The sequence below is a fragment of the Oryx dammah genome, unplaced genomic scaffold (genome assembly GCF_014754425.2).
Source record: "Oryx dammah isolate SB20612 unplaced genomic scaffold, SCBI_Odam_1.1 HiC_scaffold_7, whole genome shotgun sequence".
Classification (NCBI taxonomy): Eukaryota; Metazoa; Chordata; class Mammalia; order Artiodactyla; family Bovidae; genus Oryx; species Oryx dammah.
This window is the reverse complement of record NW_024070191.1, coordinates 19,777,765-19,800,184: the sequence shown is the minus strand read 5'-3', so window position 1 is coordinate 19,800,184 and position 22,420 is coordinate 19,777,765. Positions and strand designations below refer to the sequence as shown.

The 22,420-nt window shown below is 36.5% G+C and overlaps 1 protein-coding gene across 4 annotated transcripts in view; it reads right to left on the bottom strand.

The window, feature by feature from the left end:
• The window catches only part of MSR1 (macrophage scavenger receptor 1), an 87,484-nt gene that overhangs the window by 52,946 nt on the left and 12,118 nt on the right, over positions 1–22,420 (bottom strand). For all 4 annotated transcript variants that reach the window (XM_040243163.1, XM_040243165.1, XM_040243162.1 and 1 more), the window contains exons 2-5: positions 16,985–17,091; positions 15,748–15,861; positions 9,088–9,497; positions 2,840–3,026 (exon numbers count right to left, since the gene is read on the bottom strand). In XM_040243163.1, coding sequence (XP_040099097.1) covers positions 2,840–3,026; positions 9,088–9,497; positions 15,748–15,861; positions 16,985–17,087 — 814 coding nt within the window. In that variant the 5' untranslated portion in view covers positions 17,088–17,091. The remainder of the gene's footprint in view (positions 1–2,839; positions 3,027–9,087; positions 9,498–15,747; positions 15,862–16,984; positions 17,092–22,420) is intronic.

Genomic DNA, 22,420 nt, shown 5'->3' with positions numbered 1-22,420 from the left:
AGTAGTCCAGCAAGGCAGCTTCAAGTTTAGAGTCCTAGATCCTCCCCAACAATAAATGTAAAAATCTGACACCTGTCTGAGTTGATCTGCAGACACCAAGCTGCTCATGGAGGTGGAGCATGGTGACTATGTGCAGACCACTAGCACGGAGACACCAGATTCATTGGAACCAGAAGGTTGATGATTAAGTTTCTGGGAACATCTCCCTGTTACCTCACCACCAGGCAGATTTCACTATATTAAGTTAGATGTTCTATAGAAAATGTACAAGTAGAGTCATGTGTGGTACCGTCAAAGGAAACAGAAGTCCATACAAAGTAGATAACCAAAAACCATATTGTTGAAAATGATAGCCTTGGGTATTTGTTAGAGAGATGCATGTCAGCACGAGGAGCAGTGGTCGAAAAGACTTGATTGAGGAGGTAGGATTAGAGTGGACTTTGAAGAAAGAGAATTCTGGATAAGTGGGAGAGATGTGGGGAAAGACAGTAAAGTGAAAATGAGTAAAGGAATAACTTTTTGAGTATAATATTAAGTAGAATCCCAAGCTGGATATAGATGTTATAAAATAACATGGACAGTGCAGGGGAAATTTTGACTACTTATCATGGCGATTATTAATACCACAGTGTCCCCCAGTACTGAGTCTGATCAACACTGATTAAGTCACTTGAATTTTCTGTGTCCAAGAAACAGATGGCACTATGTCCCTCTTCTTCATAGAGTGCCACAAGACAAGTATTAATCTCTAAAACATAGCAATGTTTTAAAAGAAGCATTTTTCAACTTCTGTGGTTCAGCCACATAACTCACAGTCATAGTTAGTGCCACTGGTTAAACAGCACTCGTTTACAAATTGTAATCAGGTGGGGAGATGTAAGACCTGAAAAAGTCTAAGAAGGGGCTACATAAATAAAGATAATCTGATGAGTAAGTATATTCTGTCCATTTTCTTTGCTTCTTTTGAAATACTTGTCCCTGCTTTTCTCCATTTTCCTGAATTGTTTCTGATTTTGCAAGGTCCAAATTGGGTTTTAGGACCTTCCTTCCCTGATAACTTAATTTTCCAAATATCCATGGCACGTTTTCCATTTCCCTTCATATACACCACTGGGCTATAATGTTTTATTACATTTTCATTACAATAATAACTACATATTACAGGAAGGGTAAAAGCATAGACAAAATGAGGAAAATCTAATTCATAATTCTATCATCTTAAGAGAATAACCACTAACATTTATCTTTTCTATTTGTGTTGTATATTTTTTGCCTCTTTTCTTTTTTAAAAAATATAATCATCGTGTAAATTACATACCACTGGGCATTAAATAGCTGTAGTAACAACTAGCAAGTTGTCCTAAGCTGTAGCTTAATGTTGGAAACATATACTTAGGTGTCCACAAGTGATGTCATGGTTCTATATCAATGGGAATCCATGCATCTCCTATTCCTGCAGCAAGTACTTCTTCCCAACAAAGGGGTTTTAACCCCACAACTGTGAGCATGGCTATAGGTCACTCATCTCTGCACAGTGACAACAGAGCAGGAAAGTAGGCCAGAAAACTCAATTTGCAGCTTGAATTTTGCTGAGCAAACTGAAGAGAAGCAAATCTACAGTACTCCAGGAAGAATTTTGAAAAAAAGAGTGCATACACAAAGACTTTGATTCAGTGATTAGGGCCCTAAACCAAGATAGACATTTCAGGAAAAACTGTACAGCGTGAGGCAAGAAACAAGGGACACAGACTAGCTATGGACTCTCAGCCTCTGAATTTAAGAGTTTTCACCATTTCTTTAATAAGTCAATATTCAAAAAACTAAGATCATGGTACCCAGTCCCATCACTTCATGGCAAACAGATGGGAAACAATGGAAATAGTGACAGACTTTATTTTCTTGGGCTCCAAAAATCACTGCAGATAGTGACTGCAGCCATTAAATTAAAAGACGCTTGCCCCTTGGAAGCAAAGCTATGACCAACCTAGACAGCATTTTAAAAAGCAGAGACATTAGTATGCCAACAAAGGCCCATCTAGTCAAAGCTATGGTTTTTCCAATAGTCATGTATGGATGTGAGAGTTGGACTATAAAGAAAGCTGAGAACCAAAGAATTGATGCTTTTGAACTGTGGTGTTGGAGAAGAATCTTGAGAGGCCCCTGGACTGCAGGGAGATCCAACCAGTCCATCCTAAAGGAAATCAGTCCTGGTGTTCATTGGAAGGACTGATGCTGAAGCTGAAACTCCCAACACTTTGGCCACCTGATGCAAAGAACTGACTCACTGGAAAAGACCCTGATGCTGGGAAAGATTGAAGGCAGGAGAAGGGGATGACAGAGGATGAGATGGTTGGATGGCATCACCAATTCAATGGACATGAGTGTGAGTAAGCTCAGGGAGTTGGTGATAGGGAAGCCTGGCGTGCTGCAGTCCATGGGGTCACAAAGAGTCAGACACGACTGAGCGACTGAACTGAACTGAACTGATAGCCGATTAACAATGTTGTGATAGTTTCAGGTGAACAGTGAGGGGACTCAGCCACACATATATGTGTATACATTCTCTCTCAAACTCCCCTCCATCCAAGCTGCCACATAACACTGAGCAGAGTTCCCTGTGCTATAAAGTAGGTCCCTATTGGTTATCAATTTTAAATATAGCAGAAGACAGTTACCTTAACACATCTTGAAAAGATCTCAAGACTCCTTCCTCTGGATATTTGTAATAAATATATGCTCCAAAACTGTTTGAAAACTATAGAATTTCCAATACCAAATTTCTACATATATCAGTACATCTTAGTATATCATTTTCTGGAGGAATGAGAAGATACTTTACCTTGGAATAAAGAGATATTTTTCAATGTCTGAGAATGTTCCCAATCCTTCAGCCTCAGATCATTAGTAATATTATTCAACAGTTTCACTTCCCCTTTTATTTCCTGTTCCAAATGCACTTGTTTTTCATCTAGAGACTTCATTTCTGCTGATGCATTGTACACACGCTCCTCTAATTTATGCATTTCCTGTGAAACACAAGCCAATATCCACAATTTCTGTTACACACACAATTATCAAATATATAAGTTTAAGAAGCCCTACAAGTCAGATTTCTAAAAAATGGATAATATTACAATAATATTATGGAATAAGAATATGGAAATTAGAGAATAACTTAAAAACAGTAATTCTTTGGTTTTGAAGCATTTCCTCTTTTAAATGAATGACTTATTTCTACACTCTGCCAGAAAAAAAAAAAAGGTTAAATATATATATATATCTTAGACATGCTTCTATTCCTAAATATCTACATGTCAAAATGCTAAAACTAAAATCAAATTTGAAAGTCGGCATATGGTTTTAAATTCATCTAAAGTTAAATTCTTTATACTGTACTTGAGTAATTCCAATTCTATCAGCTCAATAGATTTGTATATTAAATTGTTTTACAGCAATAGCAAAGCTCAATGTCATAATTCTCAGTGGTAATGAACATTAAGGATAGCTTTTCAGATTTGATAAAATCTCAACTAGCATGTTAACAATATCTTATGTTCAGGTTTTTTGCCTCTGTATTTGAGATTCCATTATTTTATGTTTTCAAATGCACATATAGATTGTGGGCATTTATATACATGCACACATATCTGAAAACTACAAACAAGAGAGATGGCATCACATTCTGGATTATGACTTTATTTTTTATTCAATAATATATTAAGAATATTTACCTATTAAAATATTTAGAAACTGCTTTATTTTCTATAGTAGAATTATATTGTATGTTTCATAATTTGATTCCTATTGATAAAGAGTTTTGAGCTGTACATAAATAATGCTGCAATGAACACAATTTTATATGTATCTACATATTTATACAAGCACTTTTATAGGACAGTTTCCTGGAAGTGCATCTGATCAAAGGGACTAAATATAAAAATTTTTGTTCACCACTGCCCTACCACCTTATAAATACACAGGGCTATTAAAAAAAAAAACAACTTACTTAATGTATCTGAATGGCTACTTTTTGCACTCAAACCCTGGGTATCATCAATGCATTTAATTTTTCAGAGTAAGAATAGACATAATAAAATCTTGTTCAATTTGCTTTTCAAATTGTGATGAGGTTAAGCATCCAGTTGTAAAATTTTTGACAATGTATTTTTTCTTATTACTTTTCCTTTCAAGTCATTTCCTGGGTTTTCCTTTGAGAGCTGGGCTTTCTCTTTCCAGAATACCTAACTTTCTCATCTGTCTTGGTAACATTTTCTACTTCTCTGTTCTACTTACCTTGTGTCCTCTGTCTTCATTGTATGATTTATACTTTTCTAATGACTTCTATGTTTAATTGCTGATAGATTCTCATTTCCCAATTGCACAAAGAAATAAATCAGTGGTGTACTGTTCCTTAATCCAGGTATGAAAAGAAAATTTCACCTCACTTGACTGGACTGGACAAGTTGAAGTGAGAGGGTCCAAAGTGTCAACTAAAACCTTTGTAAAGAAATGTATGTATACCCAGATCTGTCTGTACAAGAGCACTGCACTCAAATAGAGATACGTCAGTTTTCACCACTCTGACTGTGCCTTCCCGCATCCAAAACCTTGTTCTAGATTAGGATGTCTCTACCCTCTGCTGCCTCCCGCCCCATTTAGTCTTTTCTGTACAATATGGTACATATATACATGAAATAATGAACACGGATGTTTTATAGAGCATAAGAACATGATAAATATGCTTGACATCATTGATGTGGCTGCAGATTGCCCCAGCTGTCAGGATATCCACAGATATCCTGTGATATCCTGATATCCTGTTATCAGCTTCTGATATCCACAGAGAAAAGGTCAAGGGACTAGTTGCTGATTTTTGCTCCCTAAACCTTAGGAGTCACCCATGTTTTTCATACCTAAAGCTGAGGCTGCCTTTTCCCCCCTTCTTTGAAAACTCTATATAGCGCTCATATTAACCACACTTTACTTGAAATAGGTTTTACTGGGAGGAGAGAAAGTTCATTTGATATATCTTTAAAAGTCCTGTATAGCAAGGGTCTCCAGCTAACAGGATCTAATGCCTGATGACCTGAGGTGGAACTGATGTAATAATAATAGAAATAAAGTACACAATAAAAGTAAAAGTAAAGCGCACAATAAAAGAATCATCCTGAAACCAATTCCCACCACCCCCCATCTGAGGGAAAATTATTTTCCATGAAACCGTCCCTGGAGCCAAAAAGGCTGGGGACTGCTGGTCTACAATAAGTGCACACACTGTCCATCTACCACCAGCGGCTCTGCGAGAAACAAGCATGTAATTTTGCATTCTTACAGTCCCTTCTATGTAAAACAGAGATGATAAATCCCACCTCTCTCTTTTATTTAGTCAGTATTCTTCTTTCTTTCAAATTAATGTCTGGTCTGTCCTTGATAAACAAATGCTGGTATTACTTATAAGCCTTTTATTCAAACAATTACTGATTGAGGCATTTATTTAATTTACTTATTCCTGCATTGGGCTAAAGATTCAAAGACGAATCCAACTGTTTTAAGCAATGGGAACAAGTTTGTAAATACTGTTTTCAGTGAGCAAGCATGCACGCACATACACACACGCTAGCACTTACCTAGATTTCAAATCTCTACAAATGACTACTGTCTTACAAAAAAAGAGCTTTAAAAAAATTAACCTTGCAAGTTCCTCCTTTCCCTTGTACCTCCATCTCTAATGCTTGGACCGCTTCCAAAACCAAAGTGCAATTTATTTCAACTCAATGATTGATTATTATCAGATACCAACTGTTTCTATTACATATCATTTCCAGGCTCCCTGGTGGCTCAGACGGTAAAGAATCTGCCTGCAATGTGGGAGACCTCGGTTCAACCCCTGGGTTGGGAAGATCCCCTGGAGAAGGGCATGGCGACCTACTCCAGTTTTCTTTCCTGGAGAATTCCCATGGATAGAGGAGCCTGGAGGGCTGCAGTCCATGGGGTCACAAAGAGCCAGACAATGACTGAGCAACTAAATGCACACACATGTATCACTTCAAACATGTTCAGCACTTCTACTATCTTCTAAATGGTTTCCAATTTGGTTTTAACTCTTCATTTATGTGGGTTTATGAAAGTGATGAAAATGGAAGTCGCTCAGTTGTGTCCGACTCTGTGATCCCATGAACTGAATTCTCCAGACCAGAATACTGGAGTGGGTAATCATTCCCTTCTCCAGGGGATATTCCCAACCCAGGGATCAAACCTAGGTCTCCCGCTTTGCAGGTGGATTCTTTACCAGCTGAGCCAGTTCATAGGTAATCTATAACCTCTGAGGACTTGGGGACATTACTAATATCAAGTAAATTCTTATTCTTTCATTGCATCCATCTTCATTTTCTTCTCATCCTGTCTCACTGACCCTCTGATCTTCAGTTTAGTTCAGTTGCTCAGTCATATCCGACTACTTGGTACCCCATGAACTGCAGCATGCCAGGCTTCCCTATCACCAACTCCCGAGTGAGTGATGCCATCCAACCTTATCTCATCCACTGTTGTCCCCTTCTCCTCCTGCTTTCAATCTGTCCCAGCATCAGGGTCTTTTCCAATGAGTTGGCTCTTCACATCAGGCGGCCAAAGTATTGGGAGCTTCAGCTTCACCATCAGTCCTTCCAATGAATATTCAGGACTGATTTCCTTTAGGATGGACTGGTTGGATCTCCTTGCAGTCCAACGGACTCTCAAGAGTCTTCTCCAACACCACAGTTGAAAAGCAACAATTCTTCAGTTCTTTATGGTTCAACTCTCACATTCATACATGATTACTAGAAAAATCATAGCTTTGACTAGATGGACCTTTGTTGGGAAAGTAATGTCTCTCCTTTTTAATATGCTTTCTAGGTTGGCTATAGCTTTTCTTCCAAGGAACAAGCGTCTTTTAATTTCATGGCTGAAGTCACCACCTACAGTGATTTTGGAGCCCAAGAAAATAAAGTCTGTCACTGTTTGCATTGTTTCCCCATCTATTTGCCATGAAGTGATGGGACCAGATGCCATGATATTACTTTTCTGAATGTTGAGTTTTAAGCCAAATTTTTCACTCTCTTCTTTCACTTTCATCAAGAGGCTTTTTAGTTCCTCTTAGCTTTCTTCCATAAGGCTGGTGTAATCTGCATATTTGGTGGTTATTGGTATTTCTCCCAGCAATCTTAATTCCAGCTTGTGCTTCACCCAGCCCAGCATGTCTCATGATGTATTCTGCATATAAGTTAAATAAGCAGGGTGACAATATACAGCCTTGATGTACTCCTTTCCCTATTTGGAACCAGTCTGTTGTTCCATGTCCAGTTCTAACTGTTGCTTCCTGACCTGCATACAAATTTCTCAGGAGGCAGGTAATGTGGTCTGGTGTTCCCATCTCTTTAAGAATTTTCCACAGTTTGTTGTGATCCACACAGTCAGATTTTAGAGTACTGAAATCTTGTTTTCACACAAAGTAATATTTCTTCTCCTGTCCTCTTTCCCTCATATTTAATCAGTTTCTATTCCCACAGCTGATATTTTATTTTCCTCTGTCTCAAGATTCTCAGCCCTCTGGACAGTTTCTTCTTTGTGCACTCTTTCTAAACCCTCCATAACCTGAGTCATTGATATTCCAATAACATTTGTATATGTTTAGATACTTATTAACCATGGGGGAGAGAATAACAGTCAGTATTTGGAAGATGTGACAAGGATACAACACTGACTATCCAGGCTGGCATTGGGATGAGGTTTGCCAATGTTTTCTATATTTAAACAGCAATGTCTTTGTCTTCTCAGTGATTGCATCTTACAATAAATACATATTAAAATGTGCTTTCTTAACCTGTTTAGTCTATTCTCTAGTCAATAATTTAATTGGTTTTCACGTGATGTTAAAACTTTAGAGACTTCTCTTTGCTCTCTATAAGGGACATCCATTTAAAAAAATCACCACTGCATAACACTGTATCTATATAGAAAACAACCTCATTAATTAAGACATGGTCTATTCAAGTAAAATATTCTACAAAGATGGCAGCCTTACTGAGCTAATGTGGAAAGTTTACATATTTTACATTATGATCTTAGGGCTTAGATACCATGCAATATGAAGATTAATTTTTTCACACAAGTAATAAAGCTTTATCCATGAGCTTATTTTTTTTCACAAATGGAACAATTATAATGACCTAACAACAAAAAATAATCCAGTTCTGAACTAAACCAAACAACTTGCTTCTGAATTTCCTTCTCTTCAATACAAAGTAACCCAGAGGGTTGGCCACAGAGTAGTTTAGAGCAACACTAAGAAAAATTATGATCCATGGGTCAAAGTCTATTTTTGTAAAGAAAGACTTACTGGATCACATTTTCACTCATTTGTCTATCTACTGTCTAGGACTGCTTTAGTGTTAGAGTTGAGAAGTTGCAAAAGAGACCACGTGGTTCCCAAAGCCTAAGAGTTACATCTGGGCCTTTGCAAAAAACCTTTGGCTGGCAAGCGGTCTAGAAGATGTCTTGCTCTCTTGTGTGTGATCCTGTGATGGTAACAAGATGCTGATGCATTATTCAAACTCTAATTCTTTACTTAGAGTTATCTCTACACATAAAAATTTAGCAATACTTCTTGTGAGTCACAAACCATTTTAAAATTTAGATTTTACAATTTACCCATGTAAATAAGGTTTTCATTCTTTTCACGATGAAGATATTCTGGGTTTCTTTTAAAACTTGCAAAAACTGTATCTATCTGTCCCAATATGCTAAGATAATCTACCAACTGTAATTGGTTTAGAGAATCTCAAGAGGCATTCTGAAAGTATTTATAAAATTAAAACATGCTAAGAGAGTCTATATTTGATGAAAAACAAACTCCCCCTTTGGCTGGGAATTTGGAAGAGGCAGTAGGTAAATCCATTTGGAACTTTCTGGTGAGACTGCAAGAGAAATCAGGTAAGTAGAATGATGTTAAAACAGGTTTTGCAACTTTTTCTCTGCCCTGGACTATCTGAGGAGATAGGTTACAGATGGATTCACTCCCAGCATATGACTTTCCAGTACAAAAACTCTTACCTCTTGTTGTTTAAATGCATTCTCTTGGATTATGCCATTCAGTGTTTCAATACTGAGCTGCAAATCAAGTAATGTGGTGTTCAGACCTACTAATGACTTGGAGATATCACCTATGATATTCTCATGTCCCTGGATGGAGGAAAGTAAGGAATTTAGCTGGAAAAGAACATCATTAAATCTTTGATCAGTTGTTATGCTGAAATTTTGGAAATTCTCAGAATCTAGGAGATTGGCTTCATTATCTGAAAGATACTGGATTCTGTTTTCCATGTTGCTCATGCGTTCCATCACAACTTCTTGAAATCTCATTTCATCTTCACTGCCATTTCCTTTGCCTTCCAGACTTGGAGATATATCTGCATTAACTGAACCAACTGCGCAATTCTTCGTTTCCCATTTCAGGAGCTGAGCTGCATATTTAAGTAAAAATAAACAGAGTCATGCCCTGTATCCTTAAATGCATCCACCGTTCCATTCCATATCACTTCATTCCATTCTAACATTCTGAATGCTATCCTAAATCAAGTGTTTATTTTAAACATACAAAGTATTAACCAAGGTAGGCAGAGTGCTGAGAGGGAAATAGTCTCCTTTTCCCATTTTACATTATAATTTATTCCACAGTTAAGTCATTCTTTCTGACTTGCTGCTTAGATGAATCTTCTGGGTCGCTGCATTTAGCTACGAGAGCAAGAGTAAATGCTACAGATTATGAAGTACACTGTATCCTTGTCCTCAGGTGTGCTGTTAGGATAAGATGAGATAATGCTTAACACAGTGTCTGAAGTAAACATGTTGAATATGTTAGCTATTATGAAGATTAATGATGATGTGACAAAAACAATATGTAGTAAAAGTAGAAATATTAGTGTTATCCATTGTATGAATAAATTGTCGGCTCATCTTCCTTATGCTATCACTAAGCTACCAGAGAGTTATCACTTTCAGTTTCTGCAGACCTAATTTATTGTTGGTAGAGCAGGAAATTGGATAAAAAAGTTTTTTAACTTTAAAAAATACTGTTCTTTCAAGACTCTCTTTACTTATTATAAAATATATACTTGTAGAGGAAAATTTAGAAAATATGAGTAATGAAAATACTGTACCATTAATCTCATGGTAATTAATCTCAGAATTAAGTGCTAACATTTTAGTGTATGCATATCAGATTTCTGATTCCACTATCATATTATTATTATATAATCAAGAGCTTATATATAATTTGGAAACTAGCTTTCAATTAGCATCTATCATAAAGACGCTTGCATATTATTTAATATTGTTTTACAAAAGTAATTTGAATAACTCCATTGTTATTCTATGTGTGATTCTGCCAGCTTTAACAAAATCCCTAGATTCAGTTGTGGGCTGCTATCTATGGGGTCGCACAGAGTTAGACACGACTGAAGCGACTTAGCAGCATATTCAGTTTGCTTCTATTTCTACTAATATATTTAACCCTTCGATGAACCATCTTATGAGCAATTTTTTCTTGAATATAAAAATTCTATTAAATGGTGTTTGCGGCATAGAGAGCTGCTAATATATATTTCCAAATGGGCATATGTTTGCTAAACAAGCTAATTATCCTTCTGAAAGGATCTAGAGCAATATGTTCACAGTTTCAAAAATGAAAAGTATAAATATTGCTTTTGCAGATAAAAATAATACATAATTGTACACCGTGAAGAAAATGTTAAGCACCATTTTATTCCTAGTTAATGATGGTTAAGATTTGATTGTTTCATCTCTCTCTATATCTATCTATATGATTTATACCTTTTATCTACACATATATCAGTCTTTTATCTATATTAATTTGAATACATAAGACTTTACATATTTGACCATTATTGAGCAGTAAAGAGTAACTTCATCTGGTTTAAAAGTATATCTATATAAACAGCAATAACTGACCTGTCAATAAGTAGCACATGAAAAGCCCTGAATTCCACCCTGAACTCAGGGTACCTGTTATACAAATGAGAGCTTGGTGTTTATGTAGGAACAAGCTGCCCAATTCTGGAATCTAGCCCCACTCCTTAGTTACTAACTAGGTTACTCTGAGCAAGTTATATTTCTTCTCCTTATTTAGGCTTCCCCAAAGACCTAAAAGTAATAACTGTCTTACAGTGGTCCTGAGAATGAATGAGATAAGGCATGTAAATCCCATAGCACACAGATGGCACATATGAAAACTACTCAAATTAAAGTGCCTTATCTTTGAAAGTTATTATCTTAGTTACAGAGTCTTCACCACTGTCACTTGAAGGTGTTTGATAACGGCTGTCATTGTAGCTCTTATTAAGTATTAAACTACATATTCAATTAAATCACAATTTAAAAAAATATATATATTATTTGTTCCTAGTTATATTCTCTTTAAAATTAGCTTGTTTGATTTAATAAAATATGTGGCTACATTTTGATGCAATCCACAACAGAGGCCATATTGATGTACATTATTTTATGAATAATTTGGACAAAATAATATATTTCTTAGTTGGATCTCATAACATTTATTAAGTGTAGAGAGCAAGTTTTGGATTGAAAGCTTCATTTATGCATTTGCCAGTTCCATGATTTATTTATTGAGTACCTACTGTATACAAAGCACTGTTCGAGCAACTCTGGGAATAGAAGACTGACTGGGAATGGAATTTGACTTTAACAATCGGAAACTCTAACTAACAATATTTGCAAAATTATCTCTAAGTTAGCCCTTAAAATTTTTCTTTTATGATGATTACTGCTTTTTCAGGTAGCAGTTAATAATACAGGCTCTAGACTGGAACTGCCTGGATTAGCCATTCTTGCTCTTTCCTTCATAAACTGTGCCCTTGAGCAAATTAATCAGGCTATCACTTCACTACCTTATAAATGGGATACTACTGCTGCTGCTGCTGCAAAGTCGCTTCAGTCATGTCCAACTCTATGCGACCCTGTAGACGGCAGCCCACCAGGCTCCTTCGTCCCTGGGATTCTCCAGGCAAGAACACTGGAGTGGGTTGCCATTTCCTTCTCCACTGCATGAAAGTGAAAAGTGAAAGTGAAGTCACACAGTCGTGTCCGACCCCTCAGCAACTCCATGGACTGCAGCCTTCCAGGCTCCGCCGTCCATGGGATTTTCCAGGCAAGAGTACTGGAGTGGGGATACTACTAGTCAGTGTTTAAATAATTAAATGAGCTGATATATGTAAAGTGCTCAGATCTTTCCCTGGCACCTAAGGCACATTTGATACTTTTCATTTTTCAATTATCATTAATATTTTGGATTCAATATCTGCATGCCCAATACTGATACAAGGGGGAGTTAATATTATGTAATATAAAAAATTGGGAGGAAGTTGGGTGCTCCATGAGAAAGATAGTATCTGTACTTTATTTTAATAGGCATATTGATTTAATTACTCAACCATACAATTTTTACTTTCACTAGAAATGCTTTTTATTTCATAGGGATAAAGCAAAACCTCTTCATAGTGTAGAAAGGGAAGATTTGATTTGATAAAATGTCATATGACCAAAGATTTTTCTTCAATATCAAGTTCAACATGAGCTGATAATAAAGGCTATATTTTGCTTACAGATTTAAAAATGCAATATTGCTGTTTTCCCAAATCTTGAATGAAACCTAACCTAATCCTTACTTTCCTTAAAAACGTTTAATTGTGATACAGATGATATAGATACGAGTATCGCAAATCTAGGTATAGAATGCTAGAGTTCATATTTTCAAATGTTCATTTCTTTCATTATCATCAGAGAGATGGCATTTTGTGACTTTTCTATCTTACATTTGAAAGGAGACAAATTTTATGACTTGTACAATAGGGAGAGGGTTATATTTGACCTTACAGATCACATATACTCCTCCATGTTGGCAATACCTTCTTCTACCAAAAATTTGTATTATTTTGAGCTCAAGGATCTTCAGTTTGTCAGCAATTTATATACATTAACCTTAGGCTTGCTGCTGCTGCTGCTGCTGCTAAGTCGCTTCAGTCGTGTCCGACTCTGTGCGACCCCATAGACGGCAGCCCACAAGGCTCCCCTGTCCCTGGGATTCTCCAGGCAAGAAAACTGGAGTGGGTTGCCATTTCCTTCTCCAATGCATGAAAGCTTAACCTTATCTTACTCTTCAGAGACATTGTTATATGTTGTTATATTGTAATAGAAATGTAGTAGCTTCTTGGAAAAAAGGTAGCTTGTGGAGAAGACTATAATTAAGAAATATTTTTCAATACATAAGAAACTTTAGTTTTCATGCACAACATTTTATTTCATCTACTGATTTATACTTCCCAAAACAGAATAATTTCTATCATTACAGGGATATGTTTTGTCTACATTTGAAGTTTTTTTTATTATGTAGAGTTAATGTATTGTATTTTAGCTTTCTTTTGGAAAAATTCTGATCTAAAACTTACAGCTGTAAATGGATAGTCAATTGTTTATTATTCAAGTATGATAAACACAGGAGATCTAAATTCTGGTGAATTGGGGTGCTAATGTGAACTTGCAAGATTTGAACACTTTTAGCTTTTTATCAGTGTTAATAGTACATGCTATAGTTTAAGGAAACAAAACTACATTAGGTCAATCATTGTAAACCCTAGAACAACTGTGTTGACTTGGTAGCATTTGGTAACAGCCCAGAGATTTTGAACCTGGTTAGAACCCTGATACTTTCAAACTTCAGTTCACATTGTGCATGGGCCAAGTATAAAGAAGTTGCATTCACCGAGGTTGGTTCTGCAGGCCACGGTTTACATAAAAGTGATGAAAGTGAGTCACTCAGTTGTGTCCAACTCCTTGCAACCCCATGAACTATATACAATCCATGGAATTCCCCAGGCCAGAATACTGGAGTGGATAGTCATTCCCTTCTCCAGAGGATCTTCCCAACTCCAGGATCGAACCCAGGCCTTCCACATTGCAGGCAGATTCTTTACCTGCTGAGCCACCAGGGAAGCCCAAGAATACTGGAGTGGGTAGCCTATTCCTTCTCCAATGGATCTTCCCAACCCAGCAATCAAACCAGGGTATCCTTCGTTGCAGGTGGATACTTTACCAGCTGAACCACCAAGGAAGTCCCATAAAAGTGATGAAATTACACAAATTCTAACTGGCTGACAGCTAATGATCCCAAACAATGATGCATCTTTCAGTTAAGCACTTCAAACTGATAAGCATAAACATAAACAACACATAGTTAACCCGGTTTATCAGGAAGTTGTTGTTTAATGACAGACACATCAGGTTCTTTAATTTAAATGGCTGTGGTTGATTTGATTGGTTGATGGGCTGTGGTTGGCTTTTGTTTTTGACATCCAAAATAGTATTTGACTTTTACATATGGAAAATATTTTCCTGGCTAATGTTACAGCAAGTTAATTTTTTAGTGGCCAATCATAGTTTGTTCTAAACACCGGATTGTACTGGGAGATAGTAGACCACAGAGGATAGGAGTCAGGAGTCATGGCAGAAACTTCAATTCCATCACTGAACAGTTTTCTTTTATGGATGATGAGGGTAAGCATATGTCTGTCCAAGGGTAACTGTGAGGTGTCTTAAGATAATCTGTGGAAAATGTATAGCCCAGGGCCTGAACATAGTAAATGCTCAAAAATGTTACAAAAATATTACAGTCATTGTTGCTTTCATTATCATTTCTTCCTTAGTAAAATTTTGGTTCTGTCTTGGAATATCCTTTTGACAGAGGAGGTATGGCATTATAGTAGGAGCATTTCCTTGTTAAACTGATTAGTATGCACATAAAAACACATCTTCCTCCCAGCCTATCTCTTGTTCAAGCATATGTCTAGACATTTTGTCACTCTCAGAGGAAAAGGGAGCTACAAGGCAAATAAATTCAAATGTCAATCAAATCCCTCAAAAATGGTCCTGAGGGAAATAATGTTTATAAATTTGTTTAAGTTACATGCAAGCTATCCCTCCCAGTATAAACTCTTTAGATGTATCCCCAACTCAAGCCAAACTCTTCAAAACAAATATATACCTGAAAAATATCATGTAGGACCCAAGCAAAGTGTTCTATTTTTTTGTTTGTTTGTTTGAAAGTATGCTATCAGTTCATTTTTAGAGAGGTTTTAAATAAAACCCTCATGAAATATGTGACCATATAAAGGACAAATACTGCTGAGGGATAGGTCATTAGTTTCTGAGGTTTCCTCTGAAGACTTGTAGGGATATTTCTTTCTGCTCTCAATACTAGGAATAAAAGTATTTTTCCAGAACAACTGGCTTGTTTTTATATTTTAGGCATCGCTAATATAAACAATCATGTTTATATCTTCACATTTGCAACTAGAATGCTTACCATGAAATTTATGATGCATCATTAGAACTTCACAGGACTTCAGATGATAACATTGCTGAAACGGTCAATTCTTTCCATCTTACCTTTACATATTCATATTTTTATCTTAAAGTTCCATTGTCTAGGCTATTTATTTAAAGTTTTTTATGCAATAACTTTGCAGAATCTGTTTTTTTTTTCAGGAAATAAATTTGAGGAATATTTTTTGATCTGAAGTTCAAATTCTTACGAATTTGCCATATACCAAAGACTAATGCTTCTTTCTGCTTCTGCAGTAAATAATTTACTAGATGAGTTTCAGAACTAGAGTACTGTACCTGCCACTACGCCAATGATGGGCACGAGAACTACAAACACAATGAGATAAAGGGTGATCAGTGCAGCTTTATAAGACTTCATCCTCTCTTGAAGAGTTGGGCCATTTTTAGGATCTAAAAAACAAAAGTCCAACCTCCTGTTAGAGAACTTACTCATCTTGCTTAATTAAAACTTTTTAAAATCTCCAATTATATGGTTAGTATCAAACCTACTGGAATAAAAAAGGAAATAAGAAATAGGTTCTCATTTATTCAGCAGGAAGTAAAAGGGACAGTCAAAAGGAGAAGTCAATACAGAAATTGCTGTGGACATTTGATCTATCCACTAACTAAACATCCAGGACAAAGTTACTATCTTCTCCAAGCCATACTTGTCTCATTGGATGCATTCATTGATAAATTTTAATACTGATACCATACGAACACACACACAAACATAAATTTTATTCTTCTGTTTCACATGGGAATGTGAACATTCTGGATGAAAAGAAAGTTCCTCAAGCAACCATATATTAATAATTATATATATATTTTCAGATTTTAAGTGGAATAAGAAAAACATTACTTTTGATGGTAATTATGTAAATTTCCTTTTCTCATTCTACCTCAACAGTTTTGTATTTGGATGCCTCTTGTGATATGAATACAAGCTGAAAAAAAAGAAATAACAAAATTCACACTTTGATTAAACATTGGAATGGATCAGTAAAGCCCATCCTCTGGATATTTCAGAATATACTAATATTTTAGTATTATCTCTTTATATGAACCAGCAATTCATATGTTGAGATGCTAATTGTAGAAAAGTTAACTCAATATAGAAGGAATCTTACTAGCAGAAGATGTTTCTCTGGTTAAGTGAATAAAACATCCATTAAAACATTCTTTCCTATGGCCATTGATTTTGTTGTTTAGCAAAAAAGAAGGAAATTTTGTTTTCAGGTTGCAAATTAATATGAAATTTTAGGTAGTGTTCAATAATGTTCTATGAGGAATTGAACAGAAAAAGGAGGAAAAAATTAGGTAAAGAAAATTTTAAAAATAAGGAAAAGGGAGAAAATGAAGGAAAAAAGAGAAGGAACAACCACAATACAAGCAAGATGGGATATTCCATCTGTCAGGTGACTAAGACTGAGATCCAACCAGGCAGATAGAGTAAGTCTCATGACCATAATTTTACACAGTCTCACTAACTCCAAGGACAATGTCCATGAGCACCCTCCCTTATTCTACTTACGGGGAGGAAGCAAAGCTGTCATTGAGCGAGCATCGAACTTCACAGACTCTGTACAGCTGTCAGCGTCTTCTTGCTGATCAGGAAAGTCATCCCACTGTGCCATACTTCTATCAGACACATGGAAAAACATGTTAATCACACACAGAATTGCTAGGGCCCTTTGGCATCATGTTTCACATTGAAATTTACAGTTAAAATCCAATTTTAGCCAGGGAACAAGTATAATTAATTACATTTACATACATCTCTGTCATATATATGTCAACATATTATAACTACCCATGAATTTTCATTTCAACATTAAAAGGCAGACTTACATGGAACCCACTCATGAGTTTTTCCATGTACAAATGTACACTTGTGATTGAAGTATGTGGGTTTTTTTAGAGTGAGAGGTAACTTTGCTCTCTTTAGCTAAAAAAGGAAAAATTCCCAACTGGCAGAAAACTGTTTAGCTAAAAAGTTAAAAAGAATTTCCCTTAGAACAAGTAGTAGCTGAAAATCTGAAACAAATATTTCCCATGATCTTTTATCAGAGCTTTATCAGCCAAATTTTCTTCTGCCAAGGCATCTGTTTATCCCTTTAGAAACAGAAAACAAAGTCTGGTCATAAGATAAGGAGCCACAGGAAAAACTAAGTATTTATTTTCCTTTCCTTTCCCTTCTTTCCCTTTTTTAAAAAAAATATTCTTATACATTTTCCTATCAAGGCTTCCCTCACTATATACATTGGCAGCACCTCAAATATGTGCTTGAACCTTTTAAAACACAATTGCAAAGAGCTGGACACAACTGAGCATACACACACATATTTTATGACCCAATCTATATCTATGTCTCTTTAAGATGCATCAGAATCATTTAAAAGGCTTACTTTAAAACAGATTGATGGTCCCTACCTGCAAAACTTCTGATATTTAGGGTTGGGATCAACAACTTGCAGGCTTCCCTGGTGGTTCAGTGGTAAAGAATCTGCCTGCCAAGGCAAGAGACGTGGGGTTCAATCCCCAATCAGGGAAGATCCCCTGGAGAAGGAAATGGCAACCCACTCTAGTATTACTGCTTAGGAAATCCCATGGACAGAGGAGCCTGGCAGGTTACAGTCCATGGGGTCGCAGAAGAGTTGGACACGACTTAGAGACTAAACAACAACAATCTGCAATTCAGACAAGTTTTCTAGTCATGCTGCTGCTGCCAGTCTGAGGACCACAACTTTAAGAACATTTGTCAAAAGAAACTGTATGACCTTTTCTTGGAAACAGTTCAATTCATTTGATTGATAAGTTTAGCATAAAGCCAACATCTTCTGATCATTGTTTATTTTCTCTAATGCTGAGTTATGGATTTAACACAGCTGAAGTTGCAACTGTGTACCCTGGTAACTTCAGGACACTGAACTCTTATCTCCTCCAGAAAATGGGCAATCATTCATATGCAAATGTTCACCCTGCTTTGGGAAGAGGTACTGAAAATAAGGATGTGGCAACTCCTGTCAATATATTAAAAAAATATATTTCCAAGGAGTTATTTTATTTTGCAGTTTGTACATACATCATTCTGTAAATCGGTTTTACTTTTTTGTAAGTCTGGTCGATCTAACCAAGGAGTGTATTCTTTAAATGCTTCAGTCACTGTGGAGGAAGCTGGCAGAGGGGGAAGTTAGAACGACATCCCCTTTTCTTGCTGCTGCTGCTGCTAAGTCACTTCAGTCGTGTCCAACTCTGCGACCCCATAGATGGCAGGCCACCAGGCTCCCCTGTCCCAGGATTCTCCAGGCAAGAACACTGCTTAGGCAGAGGTAAAACTAAATAAACAATTATCGGCAAACACTATTATAGGAAACCAAACTGATTAATTCAGACCCAGACTCTCCTGCCATTTCCCGCCTTTTTAATTCACTCTATTATTTGATTTGGATGATAGTTTTTAACTTGCCATGGGAAAAAATCAAAAACATTACTTTCAAGAATGAGATGACAGTGAAACAGCTAAATTCTTTTTAAAACTACAGTTCAAAGCATTGGGACTCTGGCAAAGCTTTTAACATTTGAACTCAGTTTATAAAGGATGGGCTCACAAAGTCTACTTTTTTTTTTTTGCTGTATCCCATGGCATGCAGGATCTTAGCTCTCTGACTAGGGAACAAACCTATGTTCCCTGGATTGGAAGCCCAGAGTCTTAACAACTCAACAGCCAAGTATATTTTTATACATTTAGGTACCCCTGCTATGTACCTAGAAATATTTCCCTGTCAGTCTGCTCACAAGTCCCTTCTCAATGTGTTTGACTCTGGTTCTGGTCCCAGTAGCTGAGATATTATGACTCCATTTTCACTTACACAAATGAAACATCCTTATATTAGTCAGTCTTCTAGATGGGAATTTCTTTGTAAAAAATATTTTTGCAAAATTTAAAAAATTTTAAATCTGATAAATCTCGCTAGACTGTGAGCTACAGAAGAGGTGGGACCATGTCTAGTTTTGTTCAATAGTATGTTGGCAGAGCCTAAAGCAATCTGGAGTATAGAGTACACTTGATATATACTTGTTGAATATTTGGGCACTGGCATCATGGACTCGATGGACATGAGTCTGAGTGAACTCTGGGAGATGGTGATGGACAGGGAGGCCTGGCGTGCTGCGATTCATGGGGTCGCAAAGAGTCGGACACAACTGAGCGACTGAACTGAACTGAACTGAACAGAGACTAAGTTCAGTTTTGTTTTTCTTTAGGCCTCTATACTTGGATCTATCTTTTATGGGCTTTAGATGATAATATATATCTTTTATTTTTTATTTATATTTTTATATTTATTTATTTTTTATTTTACTTTACAATTCTGTATTGGTTTTGCCATACATTGACATGAATCCACCACAGGTGTACATGCGTTCCCAAACATGAACCCCCCTCCCACCCCCCTCCCCACAACATCTCTCTGGTCATCCCCGTGTATCAGCCCCAAGCATGCCGTATCCTGCATCAGACATAGACTGGCGATTCGATTCTTACATGATATTATACATGTTTCAATGCCATTCTCCCAAATCATCTCAGCCTCTCCCTCTCCCTCTGAGTCCAAAAGTCCGCTATACACATCTGTGTCTTTTTTGCTGTCCTGCATACAGGGTCATCATTGCCATCTTTCTAAATTCCATATATATGTGTTAGTATACTGTATTGGTGTTTTTCTTTCTGGCTTACTTCACTCTGTATAATCGGCTCCAGTTTCATCCATCTCATCAGAACTGATTCAAATGTATTCTTTTTAATGGCTGAGTAATACTCCATTGTGTATATGTACCACAGCTTTCTTATCCATTCATCTGCTGATGGACATCTAGGTTGATATCTTTTAAACTATGGATTTCAAACTATGATTTCTTTGGGTAGATTTAAAATCTCTGAAAAAGAAAACCCTCTAATAAATGTCTACAAGTGGGTTAGACTGAATGACCACATGTGGACAACATAGGTACAGAGAGCTGAAAGTGAGATGAACACTAAAGTCTGTTGAGTGGAGCGATGAATGAAAAAGAATCCCCTCTGGTTACTCTGGTGAACAATGAGTTCTGTTTGTTCTCTGGAGTGGTTTATAACAAGGGTTGGTTAATCATGAAGTATACTTTTTTGCATTGAAAAAAAAGATTAAATTAATCATAGATGATGCTGCCATAAGATTGCTGGCATTTTCTATTACTACTTTCTTTTGTTCTCAGTCTCCAAAATTGTCCTGAGAAGCTTATTTATTTCCATGGCTTGAATGGCATGAACTACTACCTACATGCTGACTAAGCCAATACACCCAGCTCAGATCTCATGTCTCAGAATCAGATTTATAAATAAAGAGATAGATAGATAGATAGATATAATACAGCTAGCTACAATGCGGTACTTTCCACATCAACCTAACTATTCTTCTTCCAGGGTTTCTAATGTTGGCATGCCACCCATTTATGTTATCTGTTTGTTATTACAATCCTGGGCTAATTTAATAGCTCCCAATAGGTCTCTCTGGCTTCCCTGATAGCTCAGTTGGTAAAGAATCCTACCTGCAATGCAGGAGACTCTAGTTCAATTCCTAGGTTGGGAAGACCCAGTATTCTTGGGCTTCCCTGGTGGCTCAACTGGTAAAGAATCCGCCTACAATATGGGAGACCTGGGTTTGATGCCTGGGTTGAGAAGATTCCCTGGAGAAGGGAAAGGCTACCCCCTCCATAATCCTGGCTTGGAGAATTCCATGGACTGTATAGTCCATGGAGTCACAAAGAGTCAGACACGACTGAGTGACTTTCACTTTCACTTTTTCATAGGTCTCTCAGCTTCATGTTAATCCCTCCATTTTATTTTCCACACAGCTTCTAGAATGGTCCTCTTCAAAAGTAAGTCAGATTGACATCATGACTAAGTGGCTTTTATCCCAGGGATGCAAGGATTCTTCAATATTTGCAAATCAATCAATGTGATACACCACATTAGCAAATTGAAAGATAAAAACCATATGATTATCTCAATAGAGGCAGAGAAAGCCTTTGACAAAATTCAACATCCATTTATGATAAAAACCCTCCAGAAAGCAGGCATAGAAGGAACATACCTCAACATAATAAAAGCCATATATGATAAACTCACAGCAAACATTATCCTTAATGGTGGAAAATTGAAAGCATTTCCCCTAAAGTCAGGAAGAAGACTAGGGTGCCCACTTTCACCACTACTATTCAACATAGTTTTGGAAGTATTAGCCACAGCAATCAGAGGAGAAAAAGAAATAAAAGGAATCCAGATTGGAAAAGAAGTAAAACTCTCACTGTTTGCAGATGACATGATCCTTTACATAGCAAACCCTAAAGACACAACCAGAAAATTACTAGAGCTAATCAGTGAATATAGTAAAGTTGCAGGATATAAAATTAACACACAGAAATCCCTTGCAATCCTGTACACTAACAATGAGAAAACAGAAAGAGAAATTAAGGAAACAATTCCATCCACCATTGCAATGAAAAGAATAAAATACTTAGGAATAAATCTACCTAAAGAAACAAAAGACCTATTTACAGAAAACTATAAAACACTGATGAAAGAAGTCAAAGATGACACAAATATATGGAGAAATATACATGTTCATGGATCAGAAGAATCAATATAGTGAAAATGAGTATACTACCCAAAGCAATCTATAGATTCAATGCAATACCTATCAAGCTACCAGCAGAATTTTTCAGAGAACTGGAACAAATAACTTCACAATTTGTATGGAAATACAAAACAAACAAACAAACAAACAAAAAAAAACCTCAAATAGCCAAAGCAATCTTGAGAAAGAAGAATGGAACTGGAGGAATCAACCTGACTTCAGACTATACTACAAAGCTACAGTCATCAAGACAGTATGGTATTGGCACAAAGACAGAAATATAGATCAATGGAACA